Source organism: Leptosomus discolor, chromosome 5, assembly GCF_034619465.1.
Source record: "Leptosomus discolor isolate bLepDis1 chromosome 5, bLepDis1.hap2, whole genome shotgun sequence".
Taxonomy (NCBI): Eukaryota; Metazoa; Chordata; class Aves; order Leptosomiformes; family Leptosomidae; genus Leptosomus; species Leptosomus discolor.
In genome coordinates this window covers 24,414,933-24,434,828 of record NC_141395.1, presented here as the reverse complement: position 1 = coordinate 24,434,828, position 19,896 = coordinate 24,414,933, and the positions used below count along the sequence as shown (strand labels likewise).

At 35.9% G+C, this 19,896-nt stretch overlaps 1 protein-coding gene across 2 annotated transcripts in view; it reads left to right on the top strand.

Moving 5' to 3' along the window:
* GPR155 (G protein-coupled receptor 155) overlaps positions 1–19,896 on the top strand; it is a 29,254-nt gene that overhangs the window by 7,037 nt on the left and 2,321 nt on the right. For both annotated transcript variants that reach the window (XM_086465080.1, XM_086465079.1), the window contains exons 3-15: positions 3,167–3,566; positions 4,953–5,118; positions 6,249–6,404; positions 7,445–7,528; positions 8,845–8,965; positions 10,269–10,353; positions 10,435–10,525; positions 11,574–11,823; positions 12,471–12,572; positions 14,313–14,446; positions 15,975–16,070; positions 17,047–17,111; positions 17,886–18,023. In XM_086465080.1, coding sequence (XP_086321206.1) covers positions 3,167–3,566; positions 4,953–5,118; positions 6,249–6,404; positions 7,445–7,528; positions 8,845–8,965; positions 10,269–10,353; positions 10,435–10,525; positions 11,574–11,823; positions 12,471–12,572; positions 14,313–14,446; positions 15,975–16,070; positions 17,047–17,111; positions 17,886–18,023 — 1,888 coding nt within the window. The remainder of the gene's footprint in view (positions 1–3,166; positions 3,567–4,952; positions 5,119–6,248; positions 6,405–7,444; positions 7,529–8,844; positions 8,966–10,268; positions 10,354–10,434; positions 10,526–11,573; positions 11,824–12,470; positions 12,573–14,312; positions 14,447–15,974; positions 16,071–17,046; positions 17,112–17,885; positions 18,024–19,896) is intronic.

The window sequence follows — 19,896 nt, the reverse complement described above, 5'->3', positions numbered from 1 at the left end:
ATTTTGGATCTTTCTTACACTCTTCAAATTTTCTGGATATGTGTAGAATATAGACAAATGCAATTGCAAACTTTTTCTTCTTTAGGTGAAAATACACTGTTTCTCTCAGTTGCATCTCCTGAGTTTTATTCCTCTTGAGAGAAATCAGGAGTATATCACAAATACGGCTGTGAGGATTTACGTCTTTGTTTCTTGGTACTGGATTAAAATGCCAAATAGGGTTTCTTTTTTTTTCTTTTTTGAGGTTGTCTGAACATATTTCTGTTGTATCTTTCTAGTTAAAATATTCTTTCTACTTTGAATGACTTTCTTGTCAGATTACATTTTTCTTCAAGTATTCGATGATTTATAAGATATGAGTCATATTTTTTCTATGTACAATCTGTCCAAATTCACAACGTTTCGTTCATTAAGAGCTTTACTGGAATGCTTAAGGTTGTTTATTTCTTAGAGCTGTTTATTCACTTTACTGTCCTTTCCCTTCTCCCATCCCCAAACTTTCACCAGTGTTTGGTTCATGCTGTCATGGGAGCAAACTTTTTACTGTTAGTGGCTTCTCTGAAGTGTTTGCAGGACTGAGCAACAAAGAATGCCTTGCTTATTCTTTTAGGTATGGTGATAGGTAGTGTTTTGAGCAAAACCTGGTCTTTTAATGGAAATATATTTTTTTTAAGGCTGCTTCAGTTGAAATTTGTAAAAGAAAAAAATCATATTGACAAATCTGTGTATTATAATAACACTATTTTAAAAAGCAGTTTGAACTCTGAAATAAATAAATACTGTCTTGAGTTTTCATCCCATGTAATTTCTTTAATAACCACTATGCTATTTTTTGCTGCTTAATGAAGATTTGCGCATAGGAAAATTAAAATGCAGGATAAATTTTCAAAAATCACCACTCTAACCACTGTTATGACAGATCTACACTATAAAGTGATGTTGGGGTGAAAAAAAACTGGTACAGAGGTTTGCTAGCACCACACCCCCCCCCACCCCCATCCACCCATGTTGTATATAGAATTAGATGGAAAGCTCTGTCTGTTTGGGTTTTATTACTGAGATGATACTACTCTGACAGAACAGCTTCATCTACTCTCCAGTGCTGTATTGTTAAAGCACAGATGTAGCAGAAGTGTTGTGTGGGTGATGGCTCAGTTACCATGACTTTAATGGTGCTAATTGTTTTAAGCATGAGCAACTAGTGTGTGATTTATATGTAATTTTGAGCAGCTGGGATGTGGAGAATTGATTATTTGTTTTTGAAGTATGAAAATATCTTTGATTTAAATTTTTTGTTATGATCAGCAAGCAGACACCTTGATTTAAATAAAAAGAAAATTTTTCATCAGAGATAGTTGTGGATTATTTTCACTGTTCCATAAAAGTGATTTCTCTTCCCTCCCACCCACTGACTCAGTAATCTACATTGGTTCGACTCTGCTACGCAGGAAAATGCATTGTAACTTCCTACATCAGTAGAAGTATTTATAGACAGTAATATATTGTGTTAAGTATACGGTTTCACTTTGCCAAAAAATAATGATTTATTACATTTTTCACTCAGGCATTGTTTACATGTGACTTGTGTCAAGTTGCATTGGGAATTATGTATAAAGCAGCATAAAAACATCACTCTAAGGTTTGAGGTTTTAGAACATAGAACACCTACATAGAAAGCGTCCAGCATGTTTGAAGTGATTTTATTTGTTAGAATATATTGAGTGTTTAAAACTGGCTTATTAAGTGCAGTAACTAACCACAAACTTGGTAGTTCTGTTCAGCAGTTTATTCAGGATTTTGGGACAGGTAGCTCTTGTATGTGTACCTTAATCATAGTCTGTGAGAGGAAAAGCACCTTTAGTGCTTTTTATTATATATTGGAAATCAATTAATTGAGAATGTCAATTTATTCAATTTAAAGAGGAGACTGTTCATAGTCAGTGCTGATTTAGCACTTAGTAGATCCCATCATTCCAGATGTTTAAATAATAGGAAGGTAAAATCTTGGATTTTGAGAAATATAGTCACGAGGGAAAACTTTTTCAGCAAAATAACAGGTTTAGTATACGGGGAAGTGGAAATACCTGCAACAGTGGGCTGCTTAGTGATCTTGAACTTTATTTAGTACTTTGAGTGCTAAGTTGTCCCACAGAAAGGTGTAGTAGGTGTACTTAGGCAGTAGTGCTTCCTTTTTTTTTAAAATATTCATTGTAGTACAAGTAGATTTGCACCTGCATATTAAGATAACTGTCCCTGGGGAAGAGTGTTTTTAACTAGGGCAGGAAAAACTGAAATGGAAAGCATAGCTTTGCGTATTTCTGAAAATTATCATAAAGAACAACAATGAGGCAGGTAAAAGTTAACATCCTACGTTACAAACATTGGATTTCTTTAATTCACCCTAGAATAGGATCTTGTTTGTCTTTCTAGATTCTTTTCATTATTTTTTAAGTGCTTTTAGCACAAACTTGAAATAAGAAGCAATTCTGCCTTGACTCAGCAGTATGTAATAGTAATGAAAACAAATGCTCACGATTTGAAGTTCATTGAGGGACAAGAGCTACAGCGATAACTCTTGTCCTGAGTAGTCCCAGAGAATGAACTAATAATTGTGTGATAATGTATTTTTATTTGGTGGTTGCTTTGCTGTGTTTTATTGAATCAATGTAGAAAGACCACACCTGCCTTACCTACTGAAAACTGGTTAAAATCCAGAGGTATGAGACTCCCCTAAGATAAGAAGCAACTTGTATCCTGCAAAGGTGCATTTAATTCTCCACAACTCTCATGTTTCTGGGGAGGAAAAGCAATTCAGAAAAAAACCCCAAATGTTTTTCAGCATTTGGGATGACTCAGAAGGCGCATGGGCTTGTTATATTGTTTTCTTCCTTTTTTTCTGTAAATGTTGAATATTCATAGAATCATTGAATAGTGTTGGATAGTTAATCTTTGCTCCTTAGTGTGTTCATTAGATGACTGTGGCCTAATGGTGATTGGGCATACTTCTCTTACTACATCAGCTTATACCGATTGTAAACACAGTTATTTCTGAAGGATAATGAAATAATTTTTCTCTAGTTTTCAGGTAGCAAAGTTTTGTTTCAATATTAATGTATTTTTGTACTGAAATGTTATCACTCATCACTTTTCGTTTCCTATCTTCTAGTTGAAGCTTTATATCAAACCACTTACCCCGAATATCTCCAGTACATTTACCTAGTGGCTCCAATATCTCTTATGATGCTAAACCCTCTGGGGTTTATCTTCTGTGAAATCCAGAAGTGGAGGGATAACCGCACTGTGTCACACAGCAAAATCAAAATAGTGGGCCTAGCACTCCTTCGAGTTTTGCAGAACCCAATTGTATTCATGGTCTTCGTAGGAATTGCCTCAAACTTTATTCTTGGCCAGAAAATTCCTGAATACCTTGAAAACTTCCTTGATGGACTGGGCAGTTCATTTTCTGGCTCTGCTCTTTTTTACCTTGGACTAACTATGGTGGGACAAACGAAAAAACTGACAAAGGGTATGTTTGTTGCACTGATCCTTCTCATCACAGCTAAACTGTAAGTTCAATTTACGTACTTTTATAATTTTGTTCTCTAAATGTTTTGAACTCTGAATGTACTGGTCAGATGGCTTTTCTTTTGAAATCGTTATAGTGATAATATGTTTTGCTTCCACTGTTTTGGACAAGTGCTTCCCAAACTCTTTGCTAGTACACAACTGTACTGTTAACTTCTAAAGGAAACTTAGCAGACTGCAAACCTGTTGTCAGGCTCTGCAGAGGAAAAAAAAAAAAAAATCAGGTGCTGTGGCTTCATGGACTGCCCGCAGGCCATCTGTCACAAATTGGGTATTTGGGCAATTGCTAGCTTAAATTAAAGTTTACTAATGAAATAGTTGACAAGAGTGAGTTTAAGTATTATTTGATTAGTATTTGTATTTTCTTTGGATTACAGAATACACCTCTAAATTAGTTGGTTTTCCTTGCTTTGTCTATAAATCTCTGAAACTGATATACTGGAAGAGCTTAAAAATTCTTTCTTTGCACTCTTAAACTGACCTTTAAGCATGAATAAATGACGATTTGTATTTAGAACTTATGCCACCATTATCTTCCCTCGAATATATCTCAGTTACTGGTGAACTAAATATTTTATTTGCTGTAGAGCTACAGTTAATATGATAGAATGATTGATTGGTGGTGAAGTTTATACCATAAAATTTGAAGGTGCATTTGAATATCAGTACAACTCACTAGCAGACTTAAAAAACCTAATTTGTAAACCAGCTCAGTAACAAATTTTGTAAGAACGTGAGAAAAAATGGGTTTTAATGTTATCACTTTACATTACTGGTAAGTTTATGTAATTATGCTGTGTAAAGCTTACATAGTGAGTCTATGTGATATGCAGGGTGTTGCTAAAGGTGAACAAAGTAGCATTGATGCAGGGTTTTTTTTTGCTGGCAAAAACTTTCAGAATGGGATGCTTAAGCTTGAGCCCTTGTTATATTTCAGACACCTTGCAGAAACATGGTCTGAGTTTCAAAGCTGCTGACTGCTTATAGCTACTATTACTTTAACAGGTGAAAAATAAGGGAGTTTTTAAATATTTTGCCTTTCTAAATCTGAGTTCTATACAAAGAACGTGTCTGCACAATCAGAGAATGTGCTTATATCCCAGCGTGCCTTGTCATTTCTGCCATATCTTTTTTGTGCATGTTTTTTTTGTTTAACTTGTAACATAAAATTTTTAAGCAGCTGGTAAATGTCATGGTAACAGTAAAGACAATTATTCAAAGTGATGTCAGTATTTTGCTTTCCATAAATAGCATTCAGGCAAGCCTTAAATTTCCGTTTGGTTCATTTTCTGAGTAAAGAAGAACCTATTGCTGTAGTTTGAGTAAATATGGTTTTTAATCACTTTTTCCCTCCCTTCTCTTTTCAGACTTATGATGCCATTTCTCTGTAGAGAAATGGTGGAACTCTTGGACAAGAGTGACAGCGTAGTGAACCACACCAGTTTATCAAACTATGCATTTCTTTATGGAGTTTTTCCAGCAGCACCTGGTGTCGCAATATTTGCAAGTCAATTTAATATGGAAGTAGGAATTGTATGTAGTTAACTTTTCCCAAACATGTACTAACTTTGAGCTTAATATTGTTGGTTAAATAGATAAATAAATAAGTAGGCTTGATGAATTTGCTTTTCTGTAGTATAGACTCCTTAGATTTACTTGTACACCCTAGACCTCAAATATAAATTGTATTTGAGGCTATTAATTAAGCAAAGTACTCTTTCCTGATGCCTCAACTGTCTTGATAGTACATGTTCATAAATAAGTCCTCATACTTTTCTTGTTCATGACTCCGATAGGAAGAACTAGGATAACTTTAAATACAAGGAACTTTTGTCTTTGTTATGGGTTTGTTGTTTTTTTGGTTGTGTGGTTTTTGTTTTTGTTTTGTTTTTTTCAAAGACCTTGTCTTTGAGCTATGGTTTTTGTAGGAAAAACCAGAAATTATGTTACTGACTTCCTTAAGAACAGTGTTAGCTTAATGCTGGAAATTTATGGAAGAACTTATGCTTTAACTGATTCTGTTATATTGCCCTTTAGTTAAACCTTGTGATAGAAATGCGTTTTACTACTTTTTTTTTTTTTTTTTTTATAATAGAGGGTATCATTACCTTTTCAACTTGAAATACAAATTTTCTAACTCTTTCCTTGCTTCCACTTAAAGTAACATTAAAACATTCCTGTTGACTTCCATTGTTTTTAATGTTATCTGGTTTTGGTTTGTTTAGTTGAGGGTTGTTTTAAAGAAAAGGGAAAAAAAAAAAAGGACATGGAAAGTAAACCTTACAAAATAGAATTTTATGCCCAACAAACGCAGGGTATCTCTTTAAAACAGAGATCTGTAGTATGCATAACAATTCACATTTCCATCACTGTGCAAATTCTAGAAAGCAGAAAAAGTAGCTCTCTAAGAATTTGCAGTAGGGAGCTCTGTATTCCTACTATTTCAGAATCTTGTTAAAATTTTCAGTATAACTGTATGTATGAAATGGATACTTTCTGGCTCAAGTTCTAAATGATTTGTTAAAAGTCTATGTATTTAATGCAAAGGTACAATTTTCCCAGTGGTTGTGTTCCTGAAAGCAGATTATTTAGGTTGAGATCTGATTAACGCTGTTCTTGTTTCTGACACTTTTTTTTTTTTTTTTTTTTTTTTTTTTTTTAAGATTACCTCAGGCATGGTGATAAGCACTTTTGTGTCTGCACCTATTATGTATGTTTCTGCATGGCTGTTGACCATTCCATCTATGGACCCCAACCCACTGGCATCTGCACTCCAAAATGTTAGCTTTGACATAAGTATTGTCAGCCTTATTTCTCTGGTAGGTGTTGATGAAATGAAATACAAAAGTACACTGTCATGTCAGGGTGGCATTAGTACATAAACAGCAAATCAAGTCATGATGAGACTCACATTTCTTCATCGTATTCTGTGGCAGAAGGATGAGGAAGGAGTTAAAAGTCTTCTTGATTTAGTAGTGGGTCAGCTTGAAGGATGTGCTGTAGAGAAAGATGGTTAAGTAAATTAGAGCACTAGTGCAGGGCTTAAGAGTTTGTCCTTTTCCTGTTTGTTTGTTGTTGGTTGTTTTTTTTTTTTTAAATAACAGGGTGTGGGGGAATAACAGTACTAGCTTACATCACAGGGAATAATTACATCGAGCCATGTGAAGTGCTTGGATATCGCAGTAATGGAGGCTGTATACAAACTTCAGTTCCAGAAGCATCAGTGAATGTTAATTTAATGAAGTGTTAATGAAAATGGTTAACTTGGAAGTTTTAATTTAGTTTTATTAAATTCCTTTTTAGAAATTCTGTTCTTAAAAAGTGGGTTGATAATCCAGAAGTCTTATGTGAATTGTGTTTTGGCTTTATAGGCACTGCAGATGGAGTGTTTATTTTGTTTGCTTTTTTAAAATAAAAGCATCCATGTTGGAAGGAGTTGGAATTTTCTTAAGTTGTCACACTGAAGTCCTCTTGTCTTGAAACTGTGTCTCAAGGGAAGCTGCAAGTGAATGCTGCCTCTTTCTGTTACAGATCATTTTGGGAGATTCAGGAGAGGGGGGGCAATTTTAAATTCTAAATTTCCAGGCTACTCTGTGGTCATATGTGTCCTGAGGAAAAACCTGGCTTCTGTGCACTAGAGGCAAGTTCTTAGTGCTTCCTGGAAATATCTCGCCATCATGAGAACACAAAGATGCATTGCTTTTTCTGGCTGTAGTTACTGAGGCATAGGGACTGGCAGCAGATGGTGTGGAGCTGGCAACAGTAGTCATGTTGCTAAGAAACTTTTGAAGAAGATTTGTTGTATATTTAATTTCACTGTAGTCTGCCAGAATACTCATTTTTTTCTTATATGTTACAGATCTGGTCTCTTATTGTTGTTCTTCTGAGTAAGAAATACAAACAGCTTCCTCATATGATTACAACAAATCTACTTGTTGCTCAGGTCAGTAGTAAGAAGAATGCTGTTGTGTGAGGTTTGTTTTTTTTTAAAGTCTTACCATCTGTGGAGGGTAGGGAAATGTAATGTGTGACTCCTCTAAACAATATCTATGCCTTAAAATACACCCTTGAAAAAAATGATAGTTGATGTTGGTAGTATGGTTCTCAGAACTATAAGCAATTGGAATGGACAGTGGCTTCTGAAACCTATTTTTGGTTACTGCCTCATACTGTTGAGCGCACTTCTGTATCAGTTTATGCCAATCTGAAGTCAGCAATGCCAGGATCAGCAGCAGCATGTGTTTGACTCTATGGTGACCTGATTCAAGGAGCTAAACAGAAAACTAATCCCCGTGGTGGTTTAGCTCCCTGAAGTGGCTTGCTGAGGGATCAGACAGGTGCTAGTGCTGATGCAAGGAAGGGGTGTGGGAATGCATAGCTGGTGGCTAGGGAAGGGCAAAGCCAAATAGCTCTGGATTAAATTTAATTGTTGTTTAAGCTGAGAGAAAACTACAGAGTACATGTTTCTTCTTCCCTTGAAGTCAGCTGCACAACTGCTGTTAAATTAAGTGAGAGCAGCCTGTGCTTGTAATACATCTGTGTGGTAATGCTTTCTGAAGTGTTCTGTAGTTTAAAAAAAACCTGAAAACATATATATGGTAAACTCTCTGAAGTCTGATCATGGAGTCACATTTGAAAGGAGTCATGTATGTGAGTTGCAGGTGCTTGTCGTCTGTAACAGCAAAGTTAGCTTTCATCTTAAAAAAAATGGAACTATTGTATAGTATTTCAGCTTGTCTTTTTAGATTCCTTCACTACTAAAACTGTTGTGTATGCAATATCACTGGGTGAAAACGTGTATAATTCTTGGCTGAAGAAACATCTGTTGACCTCAGCTTAATGTCCAAATCAGTCTAGATAAATGGTTTGTACTTAACAAAAGCTTTACATTTTACTTGTTATAGGGTATATAAAGTTTATGTGATTTTTTTTTTTGATTTGCCTTACTCCCAGTTTATCTGAGCTATATAATTGCTGTAAAAAAAAAAACCAAACACAAAAAAACCCTAAAAACCAAACAAACAACAAAAACCAAATCCTTCTGAAAGTAGGGTACCATAGTCATTGACATAACTGTAATACTGAATTTACTGCTGCACTGCTTTACTGCTGTGAGAACTATCCAATTCATAGAATCACACTCCAGTGAATCTGGGGGTGGAGTTCTGGAGCTTTCTGTAACTACATTACACTGTGTCCAGTTTTTCTTATCATCTTGCTTTCCCAGTTTAAATGATGGCATCTTACCTTTCTTCCCAGTTTATTGCTTGCATTGGAATGGTGGTATGGAATTTCGTTGTTAAAGAGAAAGACATCACCATGCAGATCCTAGTATTTATATTCCTCTACAGCTCACTTTATAGCACCTACCTGTGGACAGGTATGATTTTTCTAGGCAGAACCTCAGTACTGTAATAATATTAATATATTGACATAATTTTATTCTATTCTTCAGAGTAATTGTTCCTTTCACTTGTGAGTAGTTCTACAAATATGTGCACTGGCAAGCTGTGCCAAGCTGCAGCACTAGCAACACAGGGCTGTGTCAGGCCTCTGCTACTGGAAGCTTATACCTAGGGTGGGTCTTGTCTGTCTTTGCTAGATACGGCAGGCTTGCTAGCTTGTCGCAAAAGAACCTGCCCTCGAGGCAGAAGCAGTTAGAAATAGAGTGAATGTGATGGGCTGCCCTTCAGCTGGTCAAAATCTTATTGGTGATTTTTAATTAATGCAGAGTTTAACATATTAATTGTTTGGCATTAAGTAGATTTAAAAACTTTGTGCCTCAAAAAGTAGGAAAAACAGAATGAAGGGAAATACCAAAGTAGCTTTAACACATCTTTCCCCTGGAAATTACAATTTCTCAAAACAATGTGTGCTGCAGGTGTAGATGATTAATAAAGGGATTAGCTGAAATAGGCAGAATTGAAAGATGAATCGAGAAGAACTTTACACATATGAATAAAAAAGAGACTTTGAGTATTCAGGAGACTTTTTACACCGTTCTCGAGTTCAGAAGTCTAAGGGTTTTATTCCTGTGGTGTTTTTGTGGAGTAAGTTGTATTTGTGTTTAGCTGAAATAGGTAGCTTATCAGGAGTGCAGCCTAACATGAATACTAGCTTTGCTTCAGTATGGGCAATGTTGCTGAGCTTCTGAGTTGTGAATAGAATAGGCAGTTCCAGAAGATACTCTCATATATAGTTATATATGTAAAAATATGTAAAACTTTTTTGTTAAATTTATCATTTTCTTTATAAAGGACTAATCAGTTTTTAAAGAAATATTATAACAATACACCATTATTTGTAGGTTACTTAAGAGTGTCAGTCTAGAACAACTGCTGTTGATATCTTAAGAAATTAGTTACTTGTGTCTTAAATGTTCTTACAACATCTTTTATATGCTTGTGAACCTTTCTAAGCATTTAGAAGTGGATGTTTCATATAAAATGTCTGGAATTTACCTCAGGGTTTCATTATTAATATGATTTTTTTAAGGTAATAGGTGTTTCTATTTTACTTTCTCAGAATACAACTAGAAAACCAATTTTGGACTATTTGACTGTCTGAGAAGAGTATCTTAGTGATTCAGCAGGTCACTTCATAGAGTTTCTAAACTCTGAAATTTATCAGTTCTCTTTTTAATAATAAACAAGGCATTTCTTTTGGTTTTTTTTTTTTAATAGGTTTTCTATCTTTCTCTTTGTTTCTGTTGAAGAAGAGAGAAACAGTAAAGATTCCCACTGGATTTATTATCATAGCTGGATGGGGGTAAGTTAATTCAGTTGTTTCCCTGTACAATTAGTGGGACCATGATAAATATGTTACTTTGTTCTTATTTTGCTCTTTCAGAGTCCCAACACTTCTGGTGGGAATCTTACTAATTGTTGGTGAATGTAACAACGCTAGTATTGACTCTGCCTTTTTCTATGGAAAATATCAGGTATGAACATGTTCTGTCCTCATCACTTCAGACCTCTGCCATGTTCAATACGCTATTGAGAACTCGTGTTCTCTGCTTCTTACGTAAGTAGCCTTCAGTCAGAGTACAGGCTACCATAAGAATACTGTCATTATGGAATGCTTATAGATTGATAGAAAAATGTATTTCTGCAATGAACCATTAGGAAAACTTGTTTAAATAAGGACCTTCACGTTGGGCAACTAAGACTAAAACAAAGAGGGGAATAGGCTTCCCAAAGAAAAGGCTTTGGAGTGGTAATGAATAGCAGAGCCCTTTTCCTAGTGACTAATTTCTGCTCTCGATTGATAATTATCTAAAATTGTTACTATTAAATAGCTAATTAATGGCTTTTGGCCTGTAATAGATAGGATCTACATTACCTGTGCAGCAGTAACTGCTTGCACTGTGAGAGACTTCTCTGCACAATCACTGCTTGAAAGTCCCCAAGCCTGAACTACCGTTTTTACCGATAGATAGTTCTTATGAGAAGATGTAAAGTGCACTAGCATAGGTATTTGTCATGTGTTCCTTCTGTCTTCCTGACACTTTCACAAGTGTTAAATAGCCTCAGAGTGGACTCTGGATATCGGTGGCAGATGATTAGAAGGAAAGGATAATTAATAGGATGCTCCCCATTGGCAAAGGCATGGAAATTAGAGCTGTGCCAGAGGGTGACAAAAGCATGTTCCTCTTTGGAATTGAAAGGTACCTGAATAGAACTTAAACTGAAGCTCTAATGATCCTGAGAGGAAAGATGATGATGATGAAGGGATATATTTGGATTGCATGGGAAATGGGGGTTGCCACCTGGGGGTGGGGTGAGAGCTGAATTACTCAGGAAAATTAGTCTCATGTACTGATTACTCTTTCAGTGCCACAAGGTGCAAGAGCAGTAAATACAGAAAACTGTCTTATTCATATGCATTTGTTAGTATATTTGGGAAAGTACAGAAGTTGGAAAGACAGATATATGCAACTATTTTCTCTTATTTTGTATTCAAGTCTATTTTATTTGCTCTTTTAACAGATAATTACCACAGCAGCGATTCTGTTCATCAGTATTTTGATGTCAGGTATCTCACTTATGTGCATGAACAGAAATAGGCAGGAGTCAAGCTATGAAGTATTGAACCCATATTCACCACGTAGCCAAGTGGAGGAGGTTGAAGTGGAAGGGAGTGAGTGGAATAAAGTTTCAGCCACTGTGCCTCAAACTTCTCCAGGATCTTCTGCACAGCCTTCTCCAGGATCTTCTGCACAGCCATCTGCAGAAAGAGGTAGATTTGTAAAAGAATAAATGACTCAGTATACAACAAAATAATGTTCCAAATTTAATTCTGACCTGGGAAGGACGGTTGTTTACGCCTTCAAGTGTTATATTAGGACAGAAGAAAATGTAGATATAACTGCCCGAGGATTTAGATTTATATTTCTAAGGAAACTTTGATGGTTATCACTGTAAGGGTGATGGAAGCGGACAGGAAAAAAAGCATGTGTATGGCTTTTATGTAAGTAGTGATATCTTGATAAGGATGTGATAAATGCAGTCCACTAGATGTTGTAGATTGTTTACCCACTAAACTGTCTCTCTGGGAATGAATTATATACCAGCAGTGTTTCTACGCAGTGTGTTTCTAATCCTCCTTGTTTGTATGTAGCCTTTTTGATCACTTCCCATATGTTTTCCATCTAGCTAAAAGTGTTTGTGTTGCTTCTATTGTGGTAGAGCTGTGTTAAATATTTCTATATATTACTAGTGTAACCCATTTACCCTCTCAGCAAATTGGAAAAATTAAATCTGCTTTCTTCTTTTGGATTATTTTTGAGCATAATAGTTAAAGCTGTATAGAATATATTGTTATACTTGGGAAATAAATTATGATGGTGAAGGAAGCTAACTATCCTGTTACGGTATGCTTAATAGGTTGCTGTTCTTGTCAAACAACAAATGGTGAATTATCCTGTGCTAGAGAGAGCAAAGGAGTGTCAAATGCTGTTGAAAGCAAGGTCCTTCCGATTGAGACAGGTAAAGCAGTAGTGTCTCCTTGTTTTAATACTACAAACTGTTCCACAACATTTATGTGTGATGTTCTCACAAGGAAACTGTTTGGGCTGTTGTTCTGTCAACTCTACCTGGATAACTTGTGTTTCATACTAAGTTCAAGTATTAGGCCATATGTTAGGTGTTTGTTCTCTTCTGCCTAATAGTTATTAGTAATCTTTCAATGCTCAAGACTGACAGTTGTTTTGGTTTGGGTTTTTTTGCCACTGAGCTACTATAACACGTCCTTCTGACCATTCAGACTTTACTTCTCCATCATTGCCTTGTTAGGATGCTGGGAAGTTGAATGCATAACCCTACTTTGCCTCAAGTTTTCAACTTAAACACACTTTTTTTACATTCTCACAGTCAATGTCTTTTGTCTTCTAAAAAAGCCTTTGAAGCCTTTGTTGTAATCATGCACAGGTTTTGAATGAGAAACCTCAGTGAGATCTAGAGGAACAAGCACTTACTGTAGATTAGATCAAATGTCCATTCTGCTGTACTACACATGTCTAGGGGAGAGAGAGGGAGAAAACTTACTAAGGGGGCCTTAGGATCCTGTCACTGAAAAAACAAAAATGGATCCAAGTGAGTGTTCAGCAGCTGATGGAAAACTGTATGCTCAGCCCATTCTCATCGTACATCGCTTTCAGTAATCAAAACTACCTGCAGTGCAACCTTTCTCTTCTTCCTATTTTCATTTTCTTGGGTTTTTTTTGCATCCTTAACAAGGAAGTTCATATCCTTATGCTTTGTTTGGATGCAACATAACTTTCAACAAATCTAAATATTTCACACTGAAATGTACTTAGTTATGTCTTCTCTCACAGAATGCTAGCTTTCCACATATTGCCAGCCTTTTTATCTATTAATTCAGACAAGCATCAGGAGAATGTCTTCCAATGATAGAGGAAGGCCAGTTTAATTTTGTTATCCTAAAAGATAAGGTAGAAAATATCCTATGATTGAGTGGAAATTTTTTCGGCCTACTGAGTGAACGCTTCAAAACTATAAATCAGTAGAAGCAAATGGTAGTGGATACACTGGTGTAACTTTGGCTGCAATAGTTACTAATCCTTCCACTATCCCATTGAACTGCTATGACAGGTATCTGGTGCAAATTCTTAGGTATGTGCTTGCCAGAAAGTTTTTCACTGCCATCTAGAGGAAGGTACTCAGAATTCCTTAGAACTCTGTAGCTGGAAGACAAGCGTCCATTTTCTGTGTGTTTGGCTCATGGTTGATAGAATTCTAAGTGTTCTGACATACCATGTTAAAAATACAGTCACAGAACTGAAATAAATATGGTTGATTATCTGATCTAGAGCTTGACAACAGAGATACTGAGTAAAAACATTAGAGATAATGTTATATTTGAAATATTTATTCCAGAAATTAATTGTAAGTTTAAAAACTGTTCTGAGAAGTGACTATTTTTTCATTATTTCTAGTAGTGTTTTCTAAATGTTAACCACAACTTAAACCTTTGAAAGAAGAGTTCTGTTGCAAAAAGTTTCTTCATTTTAGGAGCACATGTGATCTAGTGTTCATTTGAGAATAGATGTTTGAACAGGTTATCGTCAAAGCTAATACTAAATTTTGTGTGTGACTTCAGTACAGATACTTAGAAGGTAATTTAACTCCGTAAGTTACATTAACAAGTTTGTTCGTGGAGTTTGTGGAAGTTGGAAGTCTAACGAAAAATTCTGGTTTGTTTTTCAGCTGATCAGTGTGTGAATCATTGCAGTGCTCAAACCTGTGTATTGGCTCAGGAAGAACAGCTTCTGCAGACCGGAGACAAACAGCTGGCCAGACATGTGCTGCTGTGCTTACTTCTTATTGTTGGCCTGTTTGCTGTAAATATTTTTTCTCCCCATGTTGTTTAACTCATTGAGGTGGAATGATTTTTAGGAAAGCTATGCAGACAGTCCAGTAAAAATCTTCCAGTTACTCACATAACAATTCATTAAATAAATTAGAGGCTTTATTTTGGTCCCTTACTGGAAGAGGGATGTCATAAAATTAATTATTCTGTGCCACATCCTAAATTAAAGGCAAGTTAAGATTAATGATATTAGGGAGCAAGCCACACTGGAGAGTCCTAAAGGGGAAAAAAAAGGAGTTATATCATTTGGTAATTAATTCATCACCAGCACCCCTCTACCCATTTTTTCTCAAAAGCTAGTCTTCTTCCCTAGACAATAATCAGTTAAAAATATAAAGTGCATTCTACTTCTTGAAGGAGACTGTGCAAAAATTCTTCCATCTGATCATGCTTATATTTGGAGCTTGGATTTCTCTGAGGTGCTTTCATAATGGAAGAATAATGTAAGACTTTATTTGAAATGGGAAAATGCAATTTTGTTGCTTTTAGCGTTGGTTTGGAGGAAATGTAGCTAAGTTGGTGTTGCCAAGCATCCTTACTGACTAGATCCCAGCTGTGAAGGTGGCTGCCCCTGTCTAAAAGTGGAAATACCAGAATGTAATGCATTAGGGACCTAATTTGAATTTTTAACTGTGACAAAGATGAGAAACAACTCTCTGTTTGAATGTAATGCTCAAAGTTGAGCTTTTTGTGGATGACAGTTAGGGGGGAGATTTTTTAATTTGAAATGGAAAATACTATGGCTAGTGCGAAGCAGGACAGTGTGGCACAACTCTGTAGTGTAATAGCTACTACAGTTGCTTTTCAGGTTCTGTTAAATTACAAAATGGAAGTTTTCCCTCTCTTAGATTTCCTGTGTCAAATTTTCCATGCTAACTTATTTTTTCACATCTTCTGTATTTAAAAGGTGTCCTAAACATTAGCCTCTATTTTAGTTGTGTTTGAATTATTACATACATATTATGAAATGAGACCAGTTACATTAAAGAATTAACCTTTACACCCAAAGGAGTTAACTTTAGCGTTTTTTTCCTTCTGTCAGGCATGTAAAGTAGCTGAAGTGGTATGTGCTTCAGCTTAACACAATCTTAACTATGCAGAAAATATGTAGAAAGCACTGGTCTCAGTTAAAGAGGCCTAAAGACAAATACTGCAAATCTGTCTGGGCTAATATTGTCTCTGTTAGGTTAAATACCTAAGTATGCTTGAGACAAGTTCCATATGCAAACATGTAAAGGGGCAGGACCTCTGCACTGGTATGTTTTGCATTATTTTGTTTAAAAACAAACAAACCCTTCACCCCCCACCAGCTATTAAGCCTAACTAATGATGTTTTAAGGTGTTTATTCCCTCTTATTTGTCTTTACCTGAATAATTTGTTAAATAGAGACAGTGAAAATTGGGCAGGAATCTATTAACGTGTGAAGAGTAAGAAAGTGCTTTTGATTTTTAACAATCAGGTTAGGTTTGTGGTTTTTCTTGTTTTTTGTTCTTAACAGAATCTTTCCAGTTGTTTGTGGTGGCTGTTCAACCAAGAGCCTGGAAGGCTATATGTGGAATTGCAGTTCTTCTGTGCTGTGTTTAATTTTGGTCAGGTACTTACCAATGTTTGTTCTGAAAATGACTTTGTTAGTGGGTGTTGCAGCAGATGCTGTTACAAGCACTGTAAGTTGAAGTCCTCAAACAATGCTGAAGTCACCAGCTCCTTTGGCTTTTTTTCTCAAGCTTTTTCATCTCCCTTGATAGCTTTCTTATCAGAATGTGTGTCTTCTATGGGCATGAACACTTTCAAAGGTACCAATGACAACTGAATGCCAAGTGCCTATGGAAATCGAGTAGGATTTTAACCTCATTTGTACCAGAAAGCTTACTGGTGTCACTTCTGTGGAGTTCCACCAGTATAACTGAATAGGTGCAAGATGGCTACATGGATACTTTAGCTATAAGGCTTTATTTTCTCTTAAATTTCAGTTACAGCACCATTAACTAATAGCTGACAGTTAGAGGTATAATTGTTCCAGCTGCACATAGCATATTTCAGTAGAAAGTAACACAAGGTAGCGTTGTTATCTCCAAAGGTGAAAGCAAGGCGGTGTTAATACATGTACTAGAGGAAAGTATTACAGGTCTGCGAACAAGATGCACTGCAGTATCAAGTAATGATAGTAGTTTTGATACCAAAGTGGCACAGAAAAATGCATTAATGAGAGAGCATTCTAGCATTCAAATTACAGTAAGATGGTTCTTTTCTTGACATTAACAAAGACAGATTTAAGTAACTGGCTAGGTAGGGGTAGCCGGTCATCCTTAAGTGTCAGGTAGCATCTCACAGCAGTAGTTTTACCAAACGGCTTCTTGAAGGGTTTCTTTGATGGACTGGTGTGTATTAATCTGCCTTTTTAAAGCCCAAATGAAAAATCAAAACAGAAACAAAATGCATTTTGAAGGATATCTAGAGAAGAGGGATAATCTTCACGTGTGTTTTGTCAATGAGTTTTTAACATTTCATTTCTGTTCTTTAGAAACCAAAGGTTTTGCTTAATACTGCTTTTTCTGTATGTTTTTCTCCAGGGCTTCATTTGCTTTGGTATTTTTGGCTTGGATAAGCATTTAATCATTCTACCATTCAAGCGAAGGTAAATAGAATCTTTACACTTACACCTATAAACTTGGTTATTAATGAAAATAATTTTTAAAGGGTATTGAGTGTTCAGTGCCATTGCATTCTATTTCCTATTTGCTCGCTCTTCCAAATTTCTTTTCTCTCCCAGTTGTGGAGAGCTAATTGCAGTTCACTGTGCATGAGGTTTTACTGCTGTCCTAATGACATTCCCGAAGACAAAAATCCCACTGGCTCCCTATAGACAAAATCTTTGGCAAATGATGATGAAGTGTGTGATTGTATCAGTGAGATGATGGATCTTCAGAAATAATTTCAGCTGATAATTAAAACTTAGATGTGAATGCTGAACCAGATTCTGTCATCACTGTTTTAAAGTCCTGTATTCAAAACCTCATGCAGGTACTTTGTGTGGATGGACATGCTCACTGTGGGGGCGCAAGTTGTACAAAGCCATCTTGAACTTAGAGCTAGCTGGCTGCGGTGCGAATCTAGCAGCTAAAGCTGACTCCCAACTGCTTTCTGTCTTTCCTTCTGCCTGAGCCTAGAATAAAACCTCTCAGTGTTCAAAGGTCGTACAAGTATATTAGGATGATTGTGTATAAAGTGTTTGGTCACAGAAACAGTGGAACAGTTGTGATGAGCTTCCTAGGAGTTCCATTCTTTTATTTGCACTTCCCTTAAAAATGCCTCTGGCTGATTTGCTGTTTTCTGATGTTAATTTTTTTCTTTTCTTTTCTTTATTTGTTTTGTTTTTTGGGGGGGTTTTGTTGTTGTTTTTTTTTTTAAGACTTGAATTTTTCTGGGGAGGAAGAGAAGCAGCAGGGCATACAGATCCCTCTGTACCTGAGGAAATCAGGATGACCTGTCAACAGTTTGTTCGTTATCATAGAGATCACTGTGTCAAAAGTATTGTCCGAGGCAGAAGGTAAGGTTCCTCCCCTGCACATATAACCTGTTACAAAGGTCATAGCTCACCTTTTGGAAATAATGAAATGCAGTTTAATCTGTCTGTAGGCAATTCCTGTTGTGGTGTGTTTATTTAAACCTCAAGGTGAGGATTAAGAATTTAGCAGTAACAGAGAAATGTTCCAGGTCTCACACTGAAACGCTGAGGTGCAAGTTATCACATTATCCCATCTAGGTTTTATATGAATTATAAGAAGTTTCATATCATTAAGGCATTGCCCCAGTTTTTGCATTTAACTGGAGTTCAGGAGAGAAAAATCTTTCTGAAGAAATGTGTATGATAATGCCTATGCTACAGTGCGTGTGTCTGAGTTTTGTCAAGCTTGAGACCCTTAATTTTTTTTATTTTGAGATTAAGAAGGTGTCTGCATTTCTGTGACTGAATGTTTACTAGCAAATAGCTTTTACAGGAGATGAAACTGTTGCAACTGATGTCACTGTGTACTCAGAGGCCATTCAGTATGAGATTATAGTGGTTTTAGGACATTTACACCTTTTGAGTTCATAGTTTCTTTTGCTCATTCCTCTTGTGAGGCCTAAACCTCAATTTATGAGATCAGCGAAGGTCTGAGGCAGATTTTGATACCTAAATCGAGGATTATGTATATATTCAGGTATGTGTAGGTGGATGAGAAGAGAAATGCAGACAGAAGCAACAGGAACGAGAAAAAGATTCTGTCTTTATTTAAATATTTACTGTATGAAATAGAGAAATGAAGAATTGCTCTAAGAGGACACTTCTACTTTTCTTGTCGTGTGAGCTTTTAAGTAGGATTAGTTTGGCAGGATGGGGTGGTCTTTTAATGGTCAGATAGTCCAAAACCACATTCCAGAACTGTTTTTGACAACATTGTAATTTCATTCAGTCTCCTCAGAAGTTGGTAATGTTCCATAAGAAATAAAGTAATAAAGTTATCCATTTAGGAGAAATTAACTATGGCAGTTCAAGGACTTGCTTCTTTCATGCTAGACAGAAAGGATATATCAGAAAATGTTTGTTTTGAAACATGACAGGTTTTGCAGGTTTTACTGTGCCTCTGCTGCTAGTGTGGTTTCTTGGGCTTTGGGCTGTTCATTTGGTTGGATTTTGTGGGGTTTTTAATCATATATCCATGTGAGAATACATGAAAATCTGGCATTTGTTGTTTCATTGTTTTAATATTGTGTTTGTGCAGAACTAGTTTCATGTCTTATTTCTCTCTGTGAGTTAAAAGAAAGCATTTATCTTCTCATATTCTCTAACTCTATCCTATCCTCTTTGATTTAAGGATAAATCTGAGACCTTGTAATCATGGATTTTTATTTATTTTCATTTTTGCTTCTCTGCTAATAGATGTTAATGCCTGCTCTGTGTTACTGCTACTTTTAACTTTTTTTTTTTAAAAAAAAAAGAAAGAAATTTGTTTTTTTGCTGTCTTGTGTAGCTGTTAATCATCTTCAGAAACCCTGCACTTGAGTTGCATAGAGCAGATTTTAGATAACCAGAAACATTCATTGCTTCAGGTAAACTTCTGAAAGATATTTTTACTGCAACTAGGTAGATGTTAGTGGCATTGCCTCATAAATAAGTAAAAGAAAATTAGTTTCGTCTTGTTGTAAACTTTTTGTTTATTCCTAGTACTTCCTTTGTGGTAAATATTTAACCGGATATGCAAGTTAAATGGTTTTTCTTCACAGTATATGTAAGTAGTTAGTGTCTGTTTTAAAGCTGTAGAGAAATTATAAAATAGAATTGAAGTGCAGATTGCATCCCTGTTGCTGTGAGCATGCTGCACTCAAATCAGATATTTTGTTGCAGAAATGGTCTTGCTAATGAATATGCGGGCAGTAAG